The sequence below is a fragment of the Sparus aurata genome, chromosome 17 (genome assembly GCF_900880675.1).
Source record: "Sparus aurata chromosome 17, fSpaAur1.1, whole genome shotgun sequence".
NCBI classification, from domain to species: Eukaryota; Metazoa; Chordata; class Actinopteri; order Spariformes; family Sparidae; genus Sparus; species Sparus aurata.
In genome coordinates this window covers 14,508,814-14,531,842 of record NC_044203.1, presented here as the reverse complement: position 1 = coordinate 14,531,842, position 23,029 = coordinate 14,508,814, and the positions used below count along the sequence as shown (strand labels likewise).

At 40.1% G+C, this 23,029-nt stretch overlaps 1 protein-coding gene across 7 annotated transcripts in view; it reads right to left on the bottom strand.

Annotated features, from left to right (window-relative positions):
* The window catches only part of LOC115567061 (CUB and sushi domain-containing protein 3-like), a 219,280-nt gene that overhangs the window by 56,260 nt on the left and 139,991 nt on the right, over positions 1-23,029 (bottom strand). For 2 of the 7 annotated variants that reach the window (XM_030393247.1, XM_030393253.1), the window contains 13 exons: positions 22,119-22,237; positions 20,624-20,693; positions 18,869-18,985; positions 18,344-18,553; positions 17,720-17,908; positions 16,451-16,628; positions 12,727-12,872; positions 12,125-12,205; positions 11,123-11,236; positions 4,608-4,796; positions 4,482-4,490; positions 3,678-3,836; positions 2,193-2,381 (listed from right to left, as the gene is read on the bottom strand). In XM_030393247.1, the coding sequence (XP_030249107.1) occupies positions 2,193-2,381; positions 3,678-3,836; positions 4,482-4,490; positions 4,608-4,796; positions 11,123-11,236; positions 12,125-12,205; positions 12,727-12,872; positions 16,451-16,628; positions 17,720-17,908; positions 18,344-18,553; positions 18,869-18,985; positions 20,624-20,693; positions 22,119-22,237 (1,770 nt within the window). The remainder of the gene's footprint in view (positions 1-2,192; positions 2,382-3,677; positions 3,837-4,481; positions 4,491-4,607; positions 4,797-11,122; positions 11,237-12,124; positions 12,206-12,726; positions 12,873-16,450; positions 16,629-17,719; positions 17,909-18,343; positions 18,554-18,868; positions 18,986-20,623; positions 20,694-22,118; positions 22,238-23,029) is intronic. The other 5 variants (XM_030393252.1, XM_030393254.1, XM_030393251.1 and 2 more) reach the window with 4 other exon arrangements.

The following is a 23,029-nucleotide window of genomic DNA, read 5'->3' as shown; positions in this document are numbered from 1 at the left end:
CGCAGAGACGCCTGGTAAACACAGGCATGGCGTGCAATCAAATATTCACTGAATAGTCACATTTTGGTGAGCAAGTACACGTGCATGTACTTCACCAGCGTTGAGACTGCAACCCCACAAGTGATTTTGAGTCTTCGTTTCTCAATTAACACAAACAGCTATTTGTTTCCACCAGTTATGTTTTTTTTTGTGCTAAAAGTTTTAGCGGGTAAAAACCAAGAAATAAAATCCTTGCTCGGCAATGACACTGTAGAAAACTGCCAGCAGACCTTATTCATGGCAGTAACTTTTGACATGTCACAACAGGGAGAGCAACGGTGTAATTAATAGCATTAATAACTACTGCACCTGATTTAGCTGAGCCAGTGCCAGAGTCCTGGTATTTTGCATGCTAGCAGACTGCAATGGCTTACTGGAGCACTTAATGGAACCGAGCCATCATTGAGGAAAAGAGTTGCACCTGTGCATTTCTCTCTATGAAAAGTCAAAACGTCTGTTACAGGGTCACAACAACAGTGCAACATCTCTTAAATTGAAAAACAGCATGCCTACTGCCACAGTCAACATTTTAGTAATTAGCATTTAAGTATTTTACCTACTGAATGCATTTTTAAGAGTGATGATTCATGCCAACACTTTATCAAGTCATTTGCTTATACTGTATATATGTATAATAGGCCATTCAATCTCTACTGCTCTTGAAATCTCACTTTTCAGAGAAATCCATGACCGTATTATATATAGGACTGGCCCCTTGAGGAAAAGTTTATTTACTCACTTTAGAGTGGAAGTAGTCTAACACACCGAAGAGAGGTATGTTATCAAAATTCTTATCCTACATAAAGTGGCTACGCAACCATGCAAAACAAACAGTTGGGATGATATTGCATTTCTTTTAAAATAAGGAATTATTCTAATAAAGACTAACTCATTAAAGTGACTAGTTCATTCAATATTGTAACAGTAACTCTTCCTAACATATAGAAGAATGAAGCACTCCAGCACTGAAAAACTCCCATGTAACAACGTGTGTCTTGTCCAAACACAGACTAAATCTGGGTTACTGTGGCCTCAGGGCCTAAACCAGACAGAAAGCTCAAGCTAGTAACATTTCAAGTTGTTTATCATCCAAGGCAAGTAGGATGGAATGAATAACGCAAAGTTACCAACATCTGCAGGGTCACACTAAAAGAGAACAGGTAGGCAAACACACATAAAATGGAGCAGCAAAGGTAGCTGCAAAATACAAAAACATCAGCAATAGAAATCTGCCAATATGGCCCTGGGCAATCGGATTGGCCCTCACAACCCCAAGAGAAAATCAATCAACATTCATTTGAGAGTACTGGTAAATCCCAATCTAACAGAAGCTAATCACACTTTTCTACACTTCAGATGCAAAGTTGATTGTTAGAAGAGTAACTTCTTCATCAAAGCTTGAAATATTACTTTAGGCCAATGTTCTTTAAGATGTAAGAGCAACATCAAAGGATTAATTCATTGGCCATTCTTGACATATCATGCAATATGGACTATAAAGAATAAAAGATTGAACATACTGTAATGTAATCTCTACCATCTAGCAGACAGCAGATGGACAGCATCTGTATGTATTAGTTTGTCTGCATTGGTTGAGGTTATGTGCTTTGAAAAAGATCATACAAAACTGACTGAACTGATGACAGGTGTGAAGTTTATTAAGTCATATAAGTCAATAAGTACATGACGTACATATTTTGATTTCACTGCATCATGATAAAATGCAGTTGAGCCCTACATCTGTTGCCGTTTGCTGCTATGTGAGTGTACGTGTGTGTGCTGGTGCATGCAACCATGAGCACACATAAATGTACCCACTTCACATGTGTGCAACAAAGAACCCAATTAGTTGAGTGAGACCCAACAGCAGCAGATACTGCATGCTAATGACCAGTTATCCCAAAGTAATTTGAGGAAGTGGAAATTGACAGAAGAAGTGGGGATTGATTTCTGTTTCCCTTCCACCTGACAGGCTTCTGGCTCTCAATCAGGCTGGATTCAGCTCAGGAATAGAGCTTGGGTTGAGACACTCGAGTGCCTTAAGCGCCTGCCTGTCTGCCTGCTGAGCGTAGGGCAGACGCAGTGACCAGAAGAGCAAGAAAAGAGGCAGGCTGAAGTTGCAAATAAAAGGCTGCCAGGGCCAATGTGCTCACCTTGACATGCGGGAACTGGCGCATCCCAGGCGTAGAAGCCATAGGTGGTCTTCTTGCACACAGCTGTGCCCTTTCCGATCAGCTTGTACCCCCTGTCGCAGGCCCAGCGCACCATGCTGTTAAGATGACCCCCTGTCTGGCTCACTACAAAGCCGTGTTGTGGGGAGTCTGGGGTACTGCAGTACATTGCTACAATAGGTGGAGGAATAAAGGAACGGGGGAGAGGAGGAGTATGAGTGGCATGGGGAGGGGAAGGAAAGAGAAACAGGAAAGAAGGTGAGAATGAAGTCGAGAAAAGGGGATTGAGAACAGCAGATATTATCAGGGGAACAGGAGAAATGAAAAAGAGAAAAGGATGAGAGGCATTAATAAAGCTCCTCTACAGAAAGACTCAGGTGAACATTTTTATCCACAGTAAGGCTCCATTTTAAATGCAGAAAGATAATGAGGCAAAATGCCTGAGGAGTGTCACATCTATTTAGCACTCAGGCTGTGTGCCACACAGCAAAGGAAGTCCTCAAAATCACATTATTACTATTCCTTGCTTGCCTATGGGCACACACATATTCAATTTGCTTAAACAACATGAAATACTGGTGCATCCTCCAGTTATTTGTTCCATAGCCTTCCTTTTCCTCATCTTACAGCCCACTGAACACAAAAAAAGGTAAATTTGATTTCCAGAATATGAGCACTGAGTAGCCGATGGGACTGGAGAACGGAGGGGGTGCTGTGTGCTTCACGGATGCTGTCAAACAGTCTTTTAAATCAGCATGACTGGGAGATAGCAAGGATTTAAGATGAAAAGACACACTCTGGAGTTTAAGTCAGTTCCTGTTCAAGTCAATCAAGTCAAGGAGGAGTTTTCTTTACAAAATTCATCACACCAACTTGCTCTCACAGCAACACTCTTGTGTATTAAATATAATGGAGAGACACAACATGAAAAATTAATATCTTTTGTGCTTTTTCCATTATTATTGATGCATTTCAAATGGAAGAAGACTCCCTATGTTGCTCTTGCTTAGCACCACTTGCTTTATTAAAGAGCCAATTAAGAATTTAAAACCTTTTTAAATTAAGGATTGCCAAACAGAATGGAAGCCTTCCAGTGGCTTTCTTCCTGCTTCATGTTTTGCGTGTGTGAACACATCTCCTATTGTGAACTATTATCATTTCCATATTATTTTTGTAAATTGACTGATATTAAAAACTCAATAAATAATACCCTGAAACAATCATAGCATACTGTGATAAAAAATCATGGGGTCACATTGTATCCACAGTCAAATACAGTAACTGCAGTTGAGAAGCTTCAATAAGTATTTGCCCTCATGTGATGTTATCAATTGTCTCTACATGGTACCCAAAATATAAATGCCTGAATTGTAAGCCCATGACTTTTGTCACTTTTCTGGTTTAGAGACTAAATATATTCAAATAGCACTATAAAAAGGAGAATATGATTATAAGCTGGATACATACTTTGATACTCACCCACGTATCTGATGTGGAAGCCACGTCGGTTGGTTCCGTGGTCAGAGGACCAGCGCAGCAGGAGCTGGTGGCCCGTGGTGGTCAGGCTGAAGGGTGTTTCAATGTCACCGCTGAGTGATGCCATGCTCTGGCTGTAGATGTTGGGACCTGAACACAGAGATAGATAAACACACACGTGCACACACATAGTTTCCCAGAAAAAGATCCATGTCAAATAAAAAAAAGAAAGCTTTAATGGAGATAGGCATAGACATGCATCTTCATTTTTTCGGATTAAGTAGCAGTTATTAAATATATGCCAGTAAGAATAAATATAAATAACATTTGTAAGTTACAGCTAATCAAGATGTCAACCATACAGTAAGACTTATTTTACTGAACAAAAGATTGGAAGGCTATGTTCAGACTGCCAGCACAAATCCATTTTTAGCATATCCAGATTGTATCCAGATTGATTTTAGGAAGTCAAGAGAGCAAAAAAACATTCAACAAATGTTTGCAAATCAGATCCCAACCACATTTGGAGGTGGTTTGAAATGCAATACAAATTGGATTTCTACAGATGCCTTTGCAACTCATATCAGATTTCAAAGCATTTTGTGCCATTGCAATGCAACACAAAACAGTAACGTCAAATCCAGTGAGAAGGAGAGCACCAGAGCGGAGGGGTAAGGAAGACTAATCGGACTTGTCTGTTGTGTGAACATAGCCTGAGATACCATAATCGGAACATAAACAGATGCTGAAAGTAGTGGTTAACAACAAAAGAATAAGAAAGTATGAATGTTTTACTGGGAAGCACTGAAATTCACAACACAAGACGAACAATCAATAATTTCAGTTAAGTAACATTGTTTGTATCTTGTTCACCAATTTTATCTCACAAAACCTAAACACCAAAGTTCCAGCAAAACCAACCATCAAATATTTCCAAGATGTCAAACTCCTTTTCTGTCTGGAAGAGTTCAAAGTTCAGGGTGATGTTGTATCCCTTCTCCACGTTGATCAGCCAAGAGCACATCTGGAGATTGGGGTAATTTTCAGGGTAGCCTGGGCTTAAGATCACCCCCGTTGAATCAAAACGCACCTCATGGGCCGGACATTGGACTGGAAGAAGAGAAAAAAACAAGGGCAAGGCAGCATTACAGAAAGAGCATGGACTTGAGAGGGGAACAACAAAGAAACGAAGTGAGGAGGGAGATGAAAACCCATTGGAGGCATAAAACAAAAGATACAGTTGGAAGACAGGAAATGGAAAGCAGAATTCAAGGAAAAAAGGGGACGAGGTGAGGAAGGGAACTTCTTCCCCATCCTCACACATCAACGCTCTGACAGCAGAAATTACATTGAAGCGATAACTAGCCCTGAAACAATTACATTTCAGCCAGACTGATATTGCACCTAAGGGCTAAACTGGTGAGTCTGCTGTTGTCACCAGGCTCACCTGATATCAATCTATCAAACAATAATACTCACTAGGTGAGACAGCTTACTTTGTATGGAAAAATGGTGGCGTATGTCAAGGCTGTGCGAGCCTGTGTGTGTGTGTGTGTGTGTGTGTGTGTGTGTGTGTTTGAGAGAGAGTTCATGTGTATCGGCTCAGAGCATTCCCTTCATTTCCTGTAGGCTGGCATGTGTGAAATAGTGACAGGCCTCGTTTCCTTCTTCTCCTTTTCTGCTGCTTCCAGTAGTTTCTCTAGTGAAGAAACATGACGCATATAAAAGGTTAATGCAAACAACTGTTGCCTATAAAAAGGTCAGTGGAAACAATTGGACACATATCAAGAAATAAAGGCAGAGGGAAAGAGTTGTAACACAAAGCAGTGTGAGTATCCCCGCAGAACACTCAGTCACTTAGAACAGCCTCATACATTACAGGCAGATATGATTTTATGATTTTAAATCACTCAATTCATTGAGGTCAAGACAAATAACATCATCTCAACAACATAGACAATAGCTGACTCAAAGAAATAAAAATGTGTAGGACTCGTACATGGCAGAATCAATATTTATAGATACGCTGTACATTATTTATCAGGGAGGCAACAAATCTCAATTTGATCAATTCAGAAAATAAATTAACAATGCAATTTAATATAAAATAGCAATATATCTTCACTACTGTGACACTTGACATGATCGATATTTTTCAGAGCACTTGTATGAAAAACTTCCTTATGCCCAGTTGCTTTTGTTTTTCTTGCATTTTCTTGCAGTATCATATGTTTATTTATCTCCAATCAATGTGCACTCTTCTTTTATTATGTGCTATGTGAGGGGCACATACTTGGGAATGTTTTAGAAAGAGCTGACCTGCATCCTCCTGTATAAAAGTCTGTGCTTAAGAGTAAAGTTAAGGGACAACATGCAGGCTGAATTTCCTTTAAGAAATAATGAAGATGCATATTTATGTTTTATGGGTCACAGGTATAATATATTCACACAAAAAAAGCAGGAATTTCCAGTCATGCCATCAAAAAACAGACACTTTCACATTAGGAACACTGATTTCACAAAGGTATACTGCACAATGTTAGATGACTCAGAAAAGTCATTTTTAACCAGTATCATATTTACTTGAACATTTTTAAACCATTATTCAAGACATCCACACTTTGCCAAAAAAAAAGGGAGTCTAAGTGCTTTTCGACGCAGTTGAGAGACTTAGTTTCACATTTGAGATGAAAAACAAGGTCTGTAGCACTCAATTTTAGCAAGAGAGTTAAGACTCTCACTGGTGATGTGATGGAGTTCAGAACGAGGTCTTCAGCTGTTGCAGTTACATCAGGTCACACGACACTTCTGTCGTCAGTAGCAGCCTCTGCTTCTACACTGAAGCCAGTGGGAATCATTGTCATAAAGACAGCTGAAATTCAGCTGAAAGGGAATGTGTGAAACGTGTATGCAATTGCTACACAGAATTCCTGGTTTTAATCCTACATCATTTACCTACTCATTATTACACTTGGCTTACCAAACCCAAACCCATTTAAACACTGTAGAGAAGCTCATTCCCTGCAGCACTTTTGCATACTGTACAGCTTTAAGACATGCATGAAATTGACTCACTTGACAAGATCTAATGCACTTTATATAGAGGCGTCTATCTGGTAGGAGTATGTTATTAAAATAATCCAAGACTTCCAATACTGTTTTAATAAGCTATAGTTGCCAGGCAACAAACACAAGTCCATCCAGTGAGCACAGTTGTGGCTTAAACAGCTTTGCCTCAAACTTAGGGTGCAGGGATTAAAAAAATGAATCATGAGAGGCTTAAAACTACTTCAGACACCTCAAAGCTGCTACTTTCTAGGATGGCTTTTTAAAGGACCATGATAACAATCGAAGACTATGCTGAAAGCATACTGACGCTTGCAATGTATTCAAATGGTAGTTTGGCTACAGTACAAATGTAGACATCTGTATCTTAGTTAAACAAATGCAGTATTTTAATTGACATACTGTTTTAGATATCATAATCTTATAAAAATATGATTATGTTTCTAATATATAATTATAGTTCACAATAAAGACAGATCAATGTAGTAAATATATTTTAAAAAATAGGACAGGTGTACAATTGTTAAAAAAAATCCAGTAAACAAGACAAAAATCTTCAGGTATTTCTAATTTCTTTTTGGCTTGTTAATAGAATCAGCACGTCATCCCAAGTATATTAACCACCCATCCTTTGCCAGTGATTACAATTACATCCAGACAGCTACTGATATCACGCACTGTGTCCTAGGACTCTCACACTTAGTACTGAGCTACTATTTGCAATGGCTTGCATGCCAACATGATGTTGTGTGTTATATCTTGGAAACACAGAAAGACATGTCTTGGTAATAGCTTGTGCTTGTTTGAATATTGAATTTACTCAGCACACTGTGCATGTAGAATAACAATATCATAAAAATGACTGTCACACATTGTCGGCTACTGAGACATCATATAATAAAGACTTCATAGGTAGAATTAAGATGACGTTAGAGAAGAAATTGTTCTTCATTAGGTTTTCTAACAGCCACATGAAAATCAATGGCAATGTAAAGATCAATATGACAACATTTTATGGGTTAGACTCAACTTCAATGTGGCAGATGGTGTAGCAGGCAAATGCAACAGTCAACTCAATTGTGGCTCTATCCTTGATCAAAGCTACTGCAGCTTCCTTCCTCATAGGCTTTTATAAAGACAGAGTCTGGGGAAATATCTTAAAAACCAGTGCTATTTGGGGGTGAAATTGCATAGCCTGGCAAGGACATTTAAGTGTTATCTAATAAGCATAAAATGACAATTAACAGAACGGTTGACAGCAAACAAAATCAGAATCAGGGAACACAGGAGAATTCCTTTTCCTGCACAATCGGCAAGCCGCAGACAGGAAATGGCCCCTTTACAAGCTTACTGTAGCAGTTTCTTGGAAGTGAATAGCAGGTCAACTCAAATTAAGTTCAACTTTACATGTCCCAAGGAGAGCAATTAGTTTCCTGCTAGTGGTGGCACAAGGACATAACATATCCAACACCAGAAAATGAAATGAATTCTTGACTACAATAATGAGGTGATCCATGAAAATGTCAAACAATGAATTACTAACCCAGAAGTCCTAAAATAGTCCTAATGATGAGAATTTAACGCTCGAGGCAGGTTTCAAGGAGCAGTTCGATCCAGTTATACACATTTTTTTGCACACTTCATGCTTGTCACATACGGTACTTAATTCAGTTTACATTTTACTGTAATTTGCCTGAAAATCTGTTCAATTTTTTTACCTTTTTATAAAATGATATGTCACAATCTGTTTTTTCCTTACACTCATATATTTTTCTATACACTAACCTTATTAAGGGGAGCCATTGTCTTGGCAGTGTACAGCATTTACTATGACTTATGAGAGCCTCTGCTGTGTAACCTCAAAACAGTTTCCAGTGTTACAAATTCTGGTAGATGAGGGATTTCCTTGCATACAAATCAACTGAAAAACAATGTACAGTATTGTTCTTCCAGAGTGGTCCCAAAATACTGGATTTGGCAGGTTAATTTAGTCACAAATGTTAAAGCCTGTGAAATTATTTCAGGTACAGTATGTGAGTTTTAGCTGATAGGAGCTACTTAGTCTTGGCAGAGCTCTGTGTAGTCTGTAACACAGGGCAAGGTGAGCTGGCAAGACCAACATAACAAGAGAGCTGAAAATATTCTCCAGTACTCTCAAGTGAGTGACTGCCCTCGCTTGGCACAAAACAAAGAGATGAAATTACTCCAAACTATTCCTAATGCCACTGATCTGCTAATTTGGTTGCTTTCAACCTAACAATGAAAAAAAACTGGAGAGCATTTTGCTGTAATTCCATTAATGTCAGGCTTAATATAATTGTTCATCTGTATGCCAGACAGGTATGATGCAGTATGCAATGATGCTTTTATCTCCTCTGTTTCCCATCTCTCTTCACTCTGCACTGTCTAAAAAGCAAAAAAATAAGAAAAATAAGAAAAATCCTGCAGGACCCTTGTGCTTTAATAAATTATCTAATTTAATGAATTGTGCATATTGCTAGGTAGGCCGAAAGCAGCACAAGTAAAGGTAGGACCGGTTTTAGTTTTTCTGAACCTACATCAGTGATCTGCAGTTCCCAAATTGCCATGCTTTTGGTATCTTTGACCTTTGTGCATACAGTAATAGCTATTCACCAGCAATGCTGCATGCAGCCTTTATAAATAAAGCATGTGAATATGAGTAGCTTCTAGATCCTGGATCACTGGTCAGGTCACTTGACTTAAGCTTGCCATTACCTTATGTTGCTTTACTTGTGGCACTTGGAATATACTAAAATAACATCCGCCAAATTCTTACTTGTAAGACGGAAACAATGTCTGCCTCAAAAATGCTACAGGGGGAAGAACCAAGATATAAAGTCAGACATCAAATAATAACAGCCAGGGATGAGCAAATAGGTTCCAAATCACTAGTTCTATTCTAAGATGCTTTATGAAAGCAGGCTCACAGTTTGTTTAGTATCTGTCCTGCCTTGATCATACGTCCAATGCGATTACTCATAGTTTCTAGAAATAAAAAGACAGAGATGCTCATCAGCTCAAGACTTGTAGACAAAGGACTCCAGGGCACTTCAAAAGCTGGGTATCCATGAGGAATAGAAGGTTTCAAAGTGCTCTGATGTCTGTGGCGGAGATGTATTGGCACGACAGCCAGGCTGATGGCATTTGTTTTTCGGTCTAAACAAAATCCCTGATGCAAACAGCATAGACATTTCTTTTCCTCTGCTTCCTACATGGGTAAGAAGACATTATACATCAGTCAAACCCGCTGGGCCATTTGAACAGGGATTATGGGGAAAATATAGGCAAAAACTCTACTCCCCTAAAGCCCATCCTATTAAGATATTAACCACCCCCAGGGCATTTTGTCCTTAACATTTGACAGAATTTTAGCCTTCAAAGAGACTAAACCCTATAGAAGTAAATGGGAGAAAGACCTGTCTCTACTTTTAAAGACTGGGAATCAGTATGGGAGGAGACACTAACCTCTCATGCAAGAGCCACCATAAGCGTTTGTAGTTCAACGCAATGCACAGAACCTATTTTACTCCAAAAAAACTCCATAGGAAAAATTAATACCACACCAATTCTGGTCTGATTTAGTAACTGAATGCAAATTATTTCACCTTGTGTTGTGGGTTGATGACTAAATATTTTCGAATTTCTATGTACTATTTGTATTATTGTACATCTTCGCTGTTGTTTTCCTCTTCCTTTTACCATTACTTTCATTATTGCCCTTGCTTGGAAGTGGAGGCAGAGGGGTTTCTGCTCTTGAGGAATTATTACTTTATATTAATTATTTTGTCCTTGATACTCCAATCTTGTGCTTTCTCCTGCAGACTACCTTGTGTTTGGGACAATTCAATACACATATTGTTGGAAAAAAGGTAAGTTCCTATCTCCTTCAATGAAAAGAAAAAAACAGCTATGACTGGCTTCTATCTACCTTGTTACACTGCAAAAACACACTCTGCGATGAAACCCTGCTGATGTGTAATCTGTTTCACACTGATCCTTCACAGTGTAGTGTTGGCTCTGGGGGAGTGCAGGTCTGCGATCTTGGGTCAGTGGTATTTCAACTCTCTGAGTCTTGATAAATTAGAACAGAGATGCTGGTTGCTATCAGGACCCTGCTAGAGAGGCCGTGCTGCCAGTCTGTTAAATGATGCATCAACAGTGGGTGCTGCTGACTGCAACCAACCTTGGCAGAGTGGCATCAAGCACACACATAAAAGGCACACATAACTGAAAAAGGATATGGACACACAAACACATACTGAGAGGAACACTTGTATTCACAAACTGAATAACATTCCTGAAGCCACAGAAAAAAACACAAGAACATAAGAACTGTGAATAAAACCAACCTTGACAGACTGGTGGGGGTCCATCCATCTGCAGTCGTTCTCCTAGTCGACAGGTCAGAATCTCACTGCCCACCAAGGTGAAGCCAGGCAGGCATGAGTATCGAATAATGTCCCCTGCGAGAACATTTACACGCACACGCAGGCCGGGAGTGGACAAGAAAAACATATCCATCCATTCATCCACCCACCCACAAACGCACATATACAAACACGCACACACACATCCCCACAGAGTGATGTTATTGGAGAAATTCTCCGTACTGGTGCTTGAAACAGTAATCAACAACACATTTTCTAATGAAGATTGACACCCCTTTAGCTAGTTGTAGCACTAAAGTCACTTCATAATATTACAGGGCAGCAAACTTGTAAACAATCACGCAGACAAAATCACACTCATTTTCAAAGATGCAAATTAAGGTAGCACCTAGCCACATGACTCCCACTTCTGATTCACTTCTGAACACTAAACATACAGTTTATGTAGAGAGCCAATTAGCCCTGCCCTCAAACTAACATATTATTGCATAAAGCAATGTAGTAAAGTAGATGGAAAACTGAAAAGTGATATGGAAATATAAGACGAAAGCGCAAAGAGCAAGATAGAAAGGAAAAGAGAAAGAGACAAAGGGCACACTGCAATACATCTGTCCAGCATCAGTATTATAAAAAGATGTTAAAATTAATTAAGTACCACAGACAAAGTTTCAGTTTTGAAATGAACAATTTGGATTAATAAATTCATCTTTTTTTAAAAGCTGAGAGAATGGAGACTAACAGCAAGAATATAAACATCCAACAATAGTTTCAATTAACAAATAAAGGACTCAACTTACAGGGTAATGAATTGATTAATTAATGGCCTGAACCATTTGATATGTCTATGCCTATTTTTCCTTTCTGCCCAGGGCTGTCCAAACAAATTACCTTATGTCTGGCACCGATTTATTTCATTATGCCTAGTCCGTGGCCAGTAAACAAGAGAAATAAAATAAGACAAACCTATTTCAAACTCGTCATCATCGGTTAGGACGGTGGCATTGGCGACGGGAGGGGGTGGCTGACATGTTCTCAGCTGGTATGCTGTTGAGGAGAGGACAAATACTGAACTCTGCAACAGTGTATGTGTGTGCACAAGTAAGAGAGAAAGAGAAATAGTGTGTGCATATGTATTTTCTATTCAACCGTGGCACATTCTTTACGCTCCCATCACACTGAAACTTGATTAGGTCATAAATTGTCACCTATCACTGTTCATGATCATCAAAAACCAATCACTAATTTAGTTGAGATGGGGGACATTTTATTATTAATCAGCTTCTTTTCAAAGGGGCGTTTTAATAGTGCAGGAGAAAAATTGGCATAAGAGGGCATTAATCATTTATCATTACACAGAACTAGTGGCAATTCCACATAGCGATATGCAAAAATTAAAGTTGTTGCAGTAACAGAAACACAATGTGACAATATCCTTCTGTTCTCATGCCATCTTTGTAACTACAGCACGGTTCCAGCAAGGTAGAGAAGAGAAGATCAAATGAATGAGAGTCATAACAGTGCGGAACAAATGGTCTTTACTTAGCTGTTATCAAAGGGGCGGTTACCGTAATAATGCAGCACAAAGAAGCCACTGGTGCTGAAGTCGCTATGGAATTTGATGAGGATCTGATTGGCAGTGGTGGACACGCCCTCCTGCACAGAGCTTCCACTGAACTGACCAATTTGAGGCGAGCCCTGGTCAGGTCCATCCCTGAAGCAGAGTTACAGAGAGGTAGAGAGTTGTGGTTGTAGTGGGATTGGAAAAAGTGAAGGAGGAGAAGAGAGCGCAAATGATTTATGAATAAACACCAGTAATAACTTGCTGGGATCAAAGAGCATGCGCCTAGTTATCCCCAAGCAATCTTGTGGACCCCAGCATTCATTCTGATGATCTAAGACAAAGTTTCACATTAATCAACACTGTCAATGGCGAAGTTGAGTATATGTTAACTGATGAGGCAGTACAGTACTGAAACTTTTGCCCCCTCCAGTCATCGTACATATTGATGGGAGAATAAAGTTTGCAGGGAGAAAAAGGAAAAGCAATGGTACAGAATTTTGAAAAAATTTTGCAAAACATTCCTTTAAATTTGTTGAGACTGTTAATATTCTGCATGTGTGTGTGCATAATGAGTGTACGGTTATCATTCAGCTTCAGCCCCCATGACCCCGGAGGGATAAAAACGTTTAGAAAATGTATGGATGGTTATCACAAAATCTTAAGCCCTTGACTGAATAACATTACGTATAAGGAACTGTAGCCCTGGGAATCACAATTTAATTGAATCGTAATGACCTTTTTGATCTTCACCCTTAATGGCGGGTAGGGAGAACTGGCTGTTATCTGTGAAGGGTAGATATGTCCATGGGAGTGCCATTACCACATCTGCATTACTAAAGCTACAATACAAGGCAGTTTATAACCAGTTCAATGACAAGTATTCACTCAAAAATCATACTTTATCCACACTAGCATGTTTACTGGCATGATGCCAGTGGTGGATGAGATGCTGAGCATTGTCAGACGGTCATGTGTGACGCATATCTTGGACAGCGCCCATCTTTGGCAGTGGGTGCTGCATTCCCTTGTGAAAGAGTTCAAGTATCGATGGGCCTTGTTAATGAAGGGTAACATCTAGAGCGAAAGTGGCACAGCACTGCTATGTCATTTTCAAAATAGAACTAAGCCTGAAGATGAATTTCTCAATTTACAGATACAAAGAGCTGAAAGGGCTAGATGCGCAGGTTGGGGTAATAGAAAAGCCGAATATTTTGGAGGAGCTTGGGGTAGACCTGCTGCTCTGCTTCTCCCGAAAAGAGCCAGCTGAGGTAGTTCTGACATCTAATTAGGATGCCCCTGGCAGGCCTTCAAGTGGAGCTACATCAGGCACGTTTGACTGGGAGAAGAACCAGGGGCCAGACCCAGAACTTGCTTATATACTCCAGCTGGGCTGAGTGAAACTCAGGGATGTGCCAGGTGAAGCTGGAAAGAAAAAAGGAAGGAGGTGGCAGAGAAGCGATGGACATATAGATGTAGGGTTTGCAAATATGGCAATATGGATGCTATGAAATGATTGAGATTTGGTGGACCGTAGATTGTGTATACCATCTGCTACTGAGGTAGCTTAACCACTTATTATCTCTAGCTCTGTTAGGTGAAATGGGCAGGGCTAATTAATGGCAACACTGGATTTACAGAATGTTTGTATCTTTGTGATTATGTTACTTGATATGTCAGGTATGTAATTCATCAGATTAGCTAAAACAAGTATTCCCACCTGGTTATTACACTGTACATAGAAAGTGTTTCTAAATTGTTCAGGAAATGCACATTATCCAAACATGTATCCCCACTGCAACATAAAACTTCTTTTAGCATGAAGATTTCTTCATGTGCCCACACCCTGAGATGAATAGACGGACGGGCGGATGGCTGTGAGGTGTTAACAGAAGTTGAAATGTACAGTCACGTCATTTATGAGGCATGCATTAGCTGCTGACTGCACAGAACACAGAGGCAACTCTGTTAATGAGAGCAGGCAGGGGAGAACTTTCAAACTCTCGTAAGAATTTAGCCTTAATCTGTAGCTGAAATAAGTAGTCTAATTAAGTTGGGTAACATCTTTTGGGGTAGCGTCTGGGGATAGACCGCTAAATAATGTGAGAAGACAGTACTTTCTATTGAATATAAATGCTATTTCTGTAAGTAATTCATCACGTGTACTTTTAGGTACTATTCAGCTGAATGATGTACATTAAATGCTTTTTTGTATGTGTATCTACATTTAATACATTATATTTTCAAAAAACAGTGTTATTGGACTTTTCATTTCAAAGTGATCAGCAAAAAGGGAGACGGCAGTCAGGCATTGTTACCATCAGGGGACACATTGTTTATGTGCCATTTCTTTTAGAAACAATAGTGCCAGTAGCTCCTTCCTCTAATACTATGAATGGTAGCCCCAGATGCTGAGAGGCATTTCCCTCCTCTATCACCCATGAGGACAGCTTCATGACTGCCTGAGGCTTACTATACTAGAGAGAGGCTACAGAAAGGTAGAGGGAGAAGGGAAACACAGAGAGACAACTGCTGGAGTAATAACAGGCAGGTAGTATAACATAATTTGCTGCCATACATTTATCTGTCAACAATACAAGTTTCTGCCTTATAACAAACATTCCAGATATCTCATAGGTGATGTTTTCATAGTTTTACACATGTCTGTCCTTTTAGATAAACCCTGCTGCAGAGCTTGAGTTAAACATCAACTATAAGTTTAGTGAGTAGGGGAAGAGGGACACGCCACGACTCAGAGTTTACTTCAGTTTATTTAATTTCATCACGTACAACAATGCATTTTTTCATAGCCAACGGCTGAGTGGAAAGTTGTCAGGGAAATAAAAAAGAACCCACAAATGTCCAGACAAAGGTCAGCATGTTTGGATTTGGCTGTTGGCTCATCAATACGAATGTCATATGAAAAGATGCAGGCAAAACTTGTCCAACTTGCCTTAAGTCCTAACAACATGCTGTCAAATTAACTGTGTGCAGCTCTTGTGTTTGCTTTTGCAATGAGTAGGGAAATTCTTGCCTCAGTACAACATATTGATCTGAAAGTCTTAGGTGGTGGAGTAAAGAAATGGAACTTCAGTTATCAAACATATAAAAAAGTATGCTAAAATGTGTTTCTGAAAGCATTTTAGGCAAGAAATTGGCAGTGTAGTAACATGTTCAGAGTCAATCAGTCCTGCCTAGTTATGACAGATTTTGTTTGTAGTTTGGTGAGATGCCCCTCACTTGATCTGACTTTTCTCCGTTTCTGCGGATGCACGCTTACAAAATGTGACAGAACAGCAAAGACCCTCGGGCTGTTGGCAGATTTTTGCAAACACAAAAGTGGGGGGCTTTGGGTGCAGGCAAAATAGTTTAAAATTGATCATTTGCATATACTACCACAATTGTAGTGATGCAAAGCTGGTTAAGATAACCAGATAAGATAAGATTAACTTTAATAATCTCAAACCATGAAATTCACTTGTTACAGGAGCACAAGAGCCAAAATGAGAAGAAGGGAATGACAGAGTTAAAATAAGTAAATCAATTGAGAAATATTAAAACAATATTAAAAGTGCCATGTATATGTATATGTATATGTATGTGTCTATGTATGTATGTAACTGCCAATTACTTACAATAATCTGTATGCAGCTCTGTATACAGACACAGTGTGTGTTTAATGTGTGATAATTGATGAATTATGTTATGCTGTGAGAAAAATGAGCACTTACCACACAGTGATGTAGTCGTAGATTGGCTCTGTATTGATAACAGAGAAATTGATGTAGATGCCATAACCAGGAGGTACTCTGACAGTCCACATGCAGTCCTGAAAGTGTGGATACTCGGCTGGGTGTCCAGGAGAGTAAATTGTGCCATTCATAGATGTTATATTCCCACCACAGAGAGCTGGAGGGAGGGAAGAAAGTCAGCGAGGCTGGATAAAAAGGGAAACCAAGCCTTTAATTTACATCACGTTATAAAACCTGCTTTCATAAAAGTAGCACGACCAACTGTTGATAAAACAAACCATATGAAGTAATCAATCTATCTATAACTGTGTGTTATTGGGATTTCACTGTGATACTGCTTAGGGATGGGGGTGCACAAGCACCTGTTACATGCAACTGCAGGGGACGGTTACGGGTTACAGGAACTTGATGACACTGAGTGGCTCAGACACTATAATGTCAAGTCATAACACTTCAAAAAGAATGTGTTAAAATGTGACTTTGAACCGGTAGTCAAAGCCAAAGAACTGCCCTTGGCATCAAAAAAACAGGACCGTAAACTCAACAGGAACAATGTGGAGCAAAACAAAACTATTTACCACTTTCTCAGACAAATACCAAACGCTGCTGTGGACCTGAAACATATGTTACCATTTCACTCAACTGACGAGGGGAAAGCTATAATTTATCATTCCTGAACAACATTTGACGAGTCTCCTTGAAATTTACAACAGAGACAGGTGTAATCAGATTTGTTATAAAGACTTGCAAATGCTCCATATATCATTATAATGGGCTGTATCAGTTTATAGTTCAGTAAAGTGGTGCTACGTTGGCAGTAAAAGTGAGGTGGATGCTTTAATGTGCCAGAATAACGGACAGGAATACAACAAGGCTGAAGGACCTGATTCTTCCATTCATAATAACTTCAAAGACCTTACTTTTAGTGGGTAATGGCGATGGAATAGCATCTCCATCCATACCTTACACAGACTCTAAATAAGTATTATGCTTTCTTAAGGATTTGTTAGAACACATTTATCTAAATATTTCCACACTACGTTCGGGGGGAAAAGGGACATAAAATATCAAAGAAGAGGCATTTTATGACTGATAAATACAGTTTGTTGATACGGTGAATGTTTGCTATTTGGAAGAAATATTTAGGTCTTGATAGAACAACTGTAAAAAAATACTTGGTGTTGCTTTTATCCACACATGAACAACATTGGCAGGAAAACAGCTGTTTTACAGGCACTAACTGGTCACCTTCGCAGCGAGGTATGGGGTGATTCCAATTTCTGCTGACTCCATGCAGACATGTGAGTGATGGCTCTCCAAGCAGAGTGTAACCCGGAAGGCACTCGAAGGAAATGGTCATGCCAACACTGTAGTCCAGACCAATCACGATGCCGTTACGAAACGGTCGTGGATCCGGACACCTCTGTAGTTCATATGCTAGAGAAAAAAAAAATACCATGTACAGTGGGGGAGGGTTTATGAAAGGTTGAAAACTTTGAGGATACAAGGTTCCAATTCAAAGCATTGCCATATTCTTAGTCTTTTTCTAAAACTTTCTTTTTCACAGCGCTTCACACCACACAATACCCCACTAACAGAGCCAACACCATTATGATTCAAGGATATGTGCTATTCAATACCTCAGTGGAGGTCGACATTGATTTTCTTTTCTTTATTCTTTAACCTTTTGTAATCGTACAGCCTTAGCCGGAGTGTCTGCCTTGCATCTTTGTCCCTGGTCTGTATCTAACCGACCAATGCTCTTTTAAGTGTTCTGTTAGCAAACTCCTTAAGCCTTCGCCACTTTTTCAGCTGCTGCTCTGATAACACCCAGTTTTAACTTCACCATGAGGACCAATCTTATTTCCTCACCCTGGTAGACGATGTGGAAGCCAGGCTTGTTCTGGGAGTAGTCGCTGTGGAAGAACAGAGTGGTCTCATGTGTGGTACTGAAGAGAGAGTTTGGCACCACAGGGCCACTGAAGCGATCAATCACCGTTCCCGTCTCCAGGCTCCCACTGCGCACCTCCAGATAGTCATGAACAGGCTCTGTGGAGAAGTTCAGAAACTGCAGGTGGATGCCTAAAAAAAGCAGAAAGAAAGAGTTAATGTATGAGACAACCCAAGAATATATTAACAAAGCAAAAGTGGATGAATGTGTCTGTACATTTTAGGTAGTGTGGTAGTAAGTTACTTCAAATCCACTGTTAAAAGCATCCATTAGCACTAGCAGGTTCTCAGTATATTCATAACATAACCCAACATGAGAGGACAGGGGAGGAGAGGAGAGGAGGATGCAGAAGAAAGCAGCAGAGAAGACATCAGAGTTACCAGAAGAACAGAGAAGAGAGAGAGGAGAGGAGAACAAGAAAGGAAAGACAGAGGGTGATGTCGAACCAAAGCCAATCGGGAGCTGAACTCTCCAGCTGCAGTCCAGGCTGCTCTGGTAATTCCCTGGGAAGCCTGGGCTGAGGATGACGCCGCTGAAGTCTGTCATAGAGCCGCCACACTGAGCTGGAGGGAGACCAACCAAGGAGAAAGAACATGTCACGTCTCCACTGAAATGGCTCAATGGGAAAACAAAGAAACAGCGACATGGGGGATCAATATGGAGGGAGGGCAGAGAGCGTTGTGTCTTGGTGTATGTGTGTCTTTCAGTACAGGCATCAATTGTTGTGTATGTGTACGAAAATGTTGAGGAGTAGCAACACTTTTGTGTTTCATATGGTCATGTCTTTGTTGGAAGACTGTAAAAGAAGGGCTGTTCTTGTGGGTGTGAGAGAAAGTGAAGGGCCGTTAATGAGTTTACAAGTTCAGGAGCTGGGAGGGGGTGGGGGTGGAGTGCTTATACCTCTGTGTTTGAGCATGTCAGTGCTCAACTGTGTGGATAATGCTCCATAAGGGCATTTGTGAAAAAACAAAACACACCCGGACACATCCCTTCTCTGCTCGTGCTTTGAATTAAAATAAATGAGGGAGACAAGATTCAATACGGCACCACAGTTTTCGCTCAGCAGTGTCAGTGATTACCTCACCCTCCCTCTACAACACACCACGTCTCTTCTTTGGCTGTGCGCTAGAGAACACTTCAGCTTGCTGTGAAGGTTACACGACATCCCCCTCTCCTGTGGCACATATCCTAGTCTTACATAAACACCCAGGTGTAATGCATGTACTGCCACCAGAGGCATCAGTTTAACCATCCAAACCCCAATAGGCCTATTTATGTGGAAAATGGAATCACCAAAGTGTTGCCGCCATTTCTTTGGGGACTATCAACCAAGGCCAAAACAAGACGAACACTATTATGGGTTTAATTGTACTGCTGGTGGGTGAAAACCTGCTTGACAAGTTTGCGCATGGAAGGAAAGACATGTGGAGAGGAGAGGCACTTGTGAAGATGTTACACTGTTTGTGCAGGGGCATGCCATCACTTCGATGTGAGTTTATCAGCAACAAAGTGAACACAGATCCCGGGGTGTTGGGGTTGGGCATATGTACTGCAAACGAGCGAGGAATTGAGCTAACAAGGGAACACAAGCGTCCGAGAACAGGTCTGTCCACAGTAAACCTAGGATTTATGTCTGTAGTAAACCGTGAACACTACAGGGACAGAACAATTACATGAAGAGCATGGGGTGCATTTTTTGTCTGTACATTTACATGCACAGTAAGGGTGTGACACCCTAAAGCATGTTGAGAGTTTGTTTGTGTACATGTCTAAACTGGGGATTTCAGGTTGTATCAGAAATAAAATGACACTGAGATGGTGGTAATCCTTATTGATTTTGAACTGAGAGGGAAAGCAGTAAATTCATAATCCACACTCTCCAAGACCTCCACGCCCACACGTCATCTCCTCTCCGGAACTTAGAATGAAATTATTGCTTTCCATAATACAATAACAAGTCTTCTGTGAGCCTGATCTATTGTGTGTCTGTGTATGAGTAAGTATTGATATGGGATAAAAATAAAAAAGAGGCAGAAGATAAACAAGGGAAAATTCAATGGGAAAAGGTTGAATGGCAACCAACAAAAGAAAATAGGCTGACTGTGTTTGATGCGACAAATATGGTTTCATTCATATGGTCTACAATATCACCTCATTGAAACTCACAACTGGCAGTGTTAGACTATAAAATAATACATTACCTAAACAAAGAGGTACGGGGTAATTCCACCTTCTGACGGGACCAGGCATGCAGGTAATATATGCATTACCCTGTTCAGGAAAACAGACAAAAACAATATATTCATCACCTCCAAAATACTGTACAATAAAAAGGAAAAACAGAAAAAGAACACAAAGAATCAAACCGACAGCTGCTTTCAACAGATTTTAAATTTGTCCGAATTCTTTGGAATTAGTTAACAGTAGGACTTTTGGATTTCTCAAAATCCTCTTTTCAAGGTCCTGTTTGTAAATATTTGATGGTATCGAGAGTAGAAGAGGGACCTCTTGCAGCTAGTTGGGCAGCAAGAATACCACCAGAGGTTTGACCACAGAGAGACGTGTTACAGCCTGAGAGACCAGGAAAAGACAAACATTCTGCTTTCAGATTTGTTTTTGTTAGATACAAAAACTACCTCCAAGTGATGGATATTACAGGGTTTTCTCTGAAAAAAAATTCATAGCATGTTCATAGGTTGAGTACCAAATATGTGTTGAGTATTGCATGTTGTCTGCGTGTGTTGCAGACAACATGAGCAATATGTCTAATGTGTGTTAGCCTGAAATCCAAGTCCCCTGCAGCAGCTGCAGCTTACTCTAGGGTGCCTGCAGCCACTGACAACAAAACTTTAATTGAGGACAGGACAGCTTCATCAACATCTTGTGGTGATTAATTAGCTAGACGAATAATGGTTGTTTGAGATAGCTAATTTTTTTCACTGCCTTGGTTCACATTAGCTAAGCACTTTTACAAGCATTAGCCATCATTCAGCCACTGACTGCATCCAGAATTCCATATCAACATGCCATTTAGTACGCTAACCAGTATGCAGTATTTTTTTTCTATGTGAAGGGTACTAACCCTACCCAGTGCTGTTGTTGTATGCAGAGTAGTATTACACACTTACACAAACACACATACACCTGAACTAAAAAAAGCCCCAGCCATACTTGTGCTTTTCTTCTATAAAGGCCTCTAGTCTATTTCTGGTGTTGAGACACTCAGCCTGAAGATGTGTGTAAGAAGTTGCTGGCTGGTCCAGAGAGAATTTGAAAAGAAGTGAATGCTCGAGCTTGGAAGAAAGCTGGGTGTGGGATTAGTAAGGCGACTGTTAACACAATCCATCGCCCGTGGCATTCCAGGGTTCTACAGCTCCAAACTCCACAGAAACACTTTCTAGTTGAGGAGGATTGGAGGAAGTTAATGCTGCTTTGTAGCAGACACACAAACAAGCACACTTAAAATATGCATAGACAAAAAAGATGCCAGCATAAATACAAGGACAGTTCCTCCACACATTTGTGCAATACCACAAGTTTTGCCTAACTTACTCTTCATGTCATAGTACTTAGTATTTAGTAATGCTGCCTTGACAAACTCATCCCATTTAATTGTCATTCCAGGGATTTGTGAATCATATCCGACCATAGGGGAGCTAGTTGGCGGCTTGACCAGCACTGCGTGCTTTCACCTACCTGTAGGGAGAAACCTTGATCGCACTGGAAGGACACCATATCACCCACAGTGTAGCGGTCACCCACTTTTTGTCCGTTACTGGGAGACAGCGGCTCTGGGCACGAATCCAAACCTATTGCTTAGGACAGAGTCACAACACACAAGTGTGGACAGCGATCATTCTTCTGCACAATATGTGGAGAACACTGCAACAACTCTGCTCAATCCATTTGATACCGTTTCATTGTTGAACATCAATCGTATATTTAATGGAAACAGTTACATTTAATCACCATATACCTATAGAGAAAAGGGAATAATTCAATTAAATCTGAAGTTTAATATGTAATTACACAGTGCCCCATTTTAATGTGCTTGTACAGTAATTGCATAATAATTGAGTACGTCCCTCCCACCCCCTCATCATAACATTTACAAACTGGGACAAGTCACAAAGCTATTCTACTGGTGGCTGTAATCGCAAAATCCTTCTGACTGTGATCCGAAGCAATCACTGTGAAATTACAAAGCAGTCCCTGAAGTATTACTTGACAGAAGTATTGAGCTTCACTGGAACAAAGTGATTACAGTGCCACTTGCCAGGTACTGAGAGGCCTGATATTGTGTTTGAATGGCTTTGAAGCAATAGTGATTCCAGCCTTGGCCTACAAAAATATATTTGAAGTAAATTCAAGCTTAATCCATGTCTACATTAGAGCTGAAGAATTGATCGAAATATTATCGAAATCACAATAAGGCCAAGCACAATACCCAAAACTGTTAGCTGCATTTTCTTGATTGACCTAATTTGCGTCACATTATAACATTGTAAATGAGGCACTGGTGTACTTAAGAGATGTCCTGACCTACAAAATCATATTCACAATCTGTTAAAAAATTCAGAATTCTATTTTTTTTTATATTGTTTAGT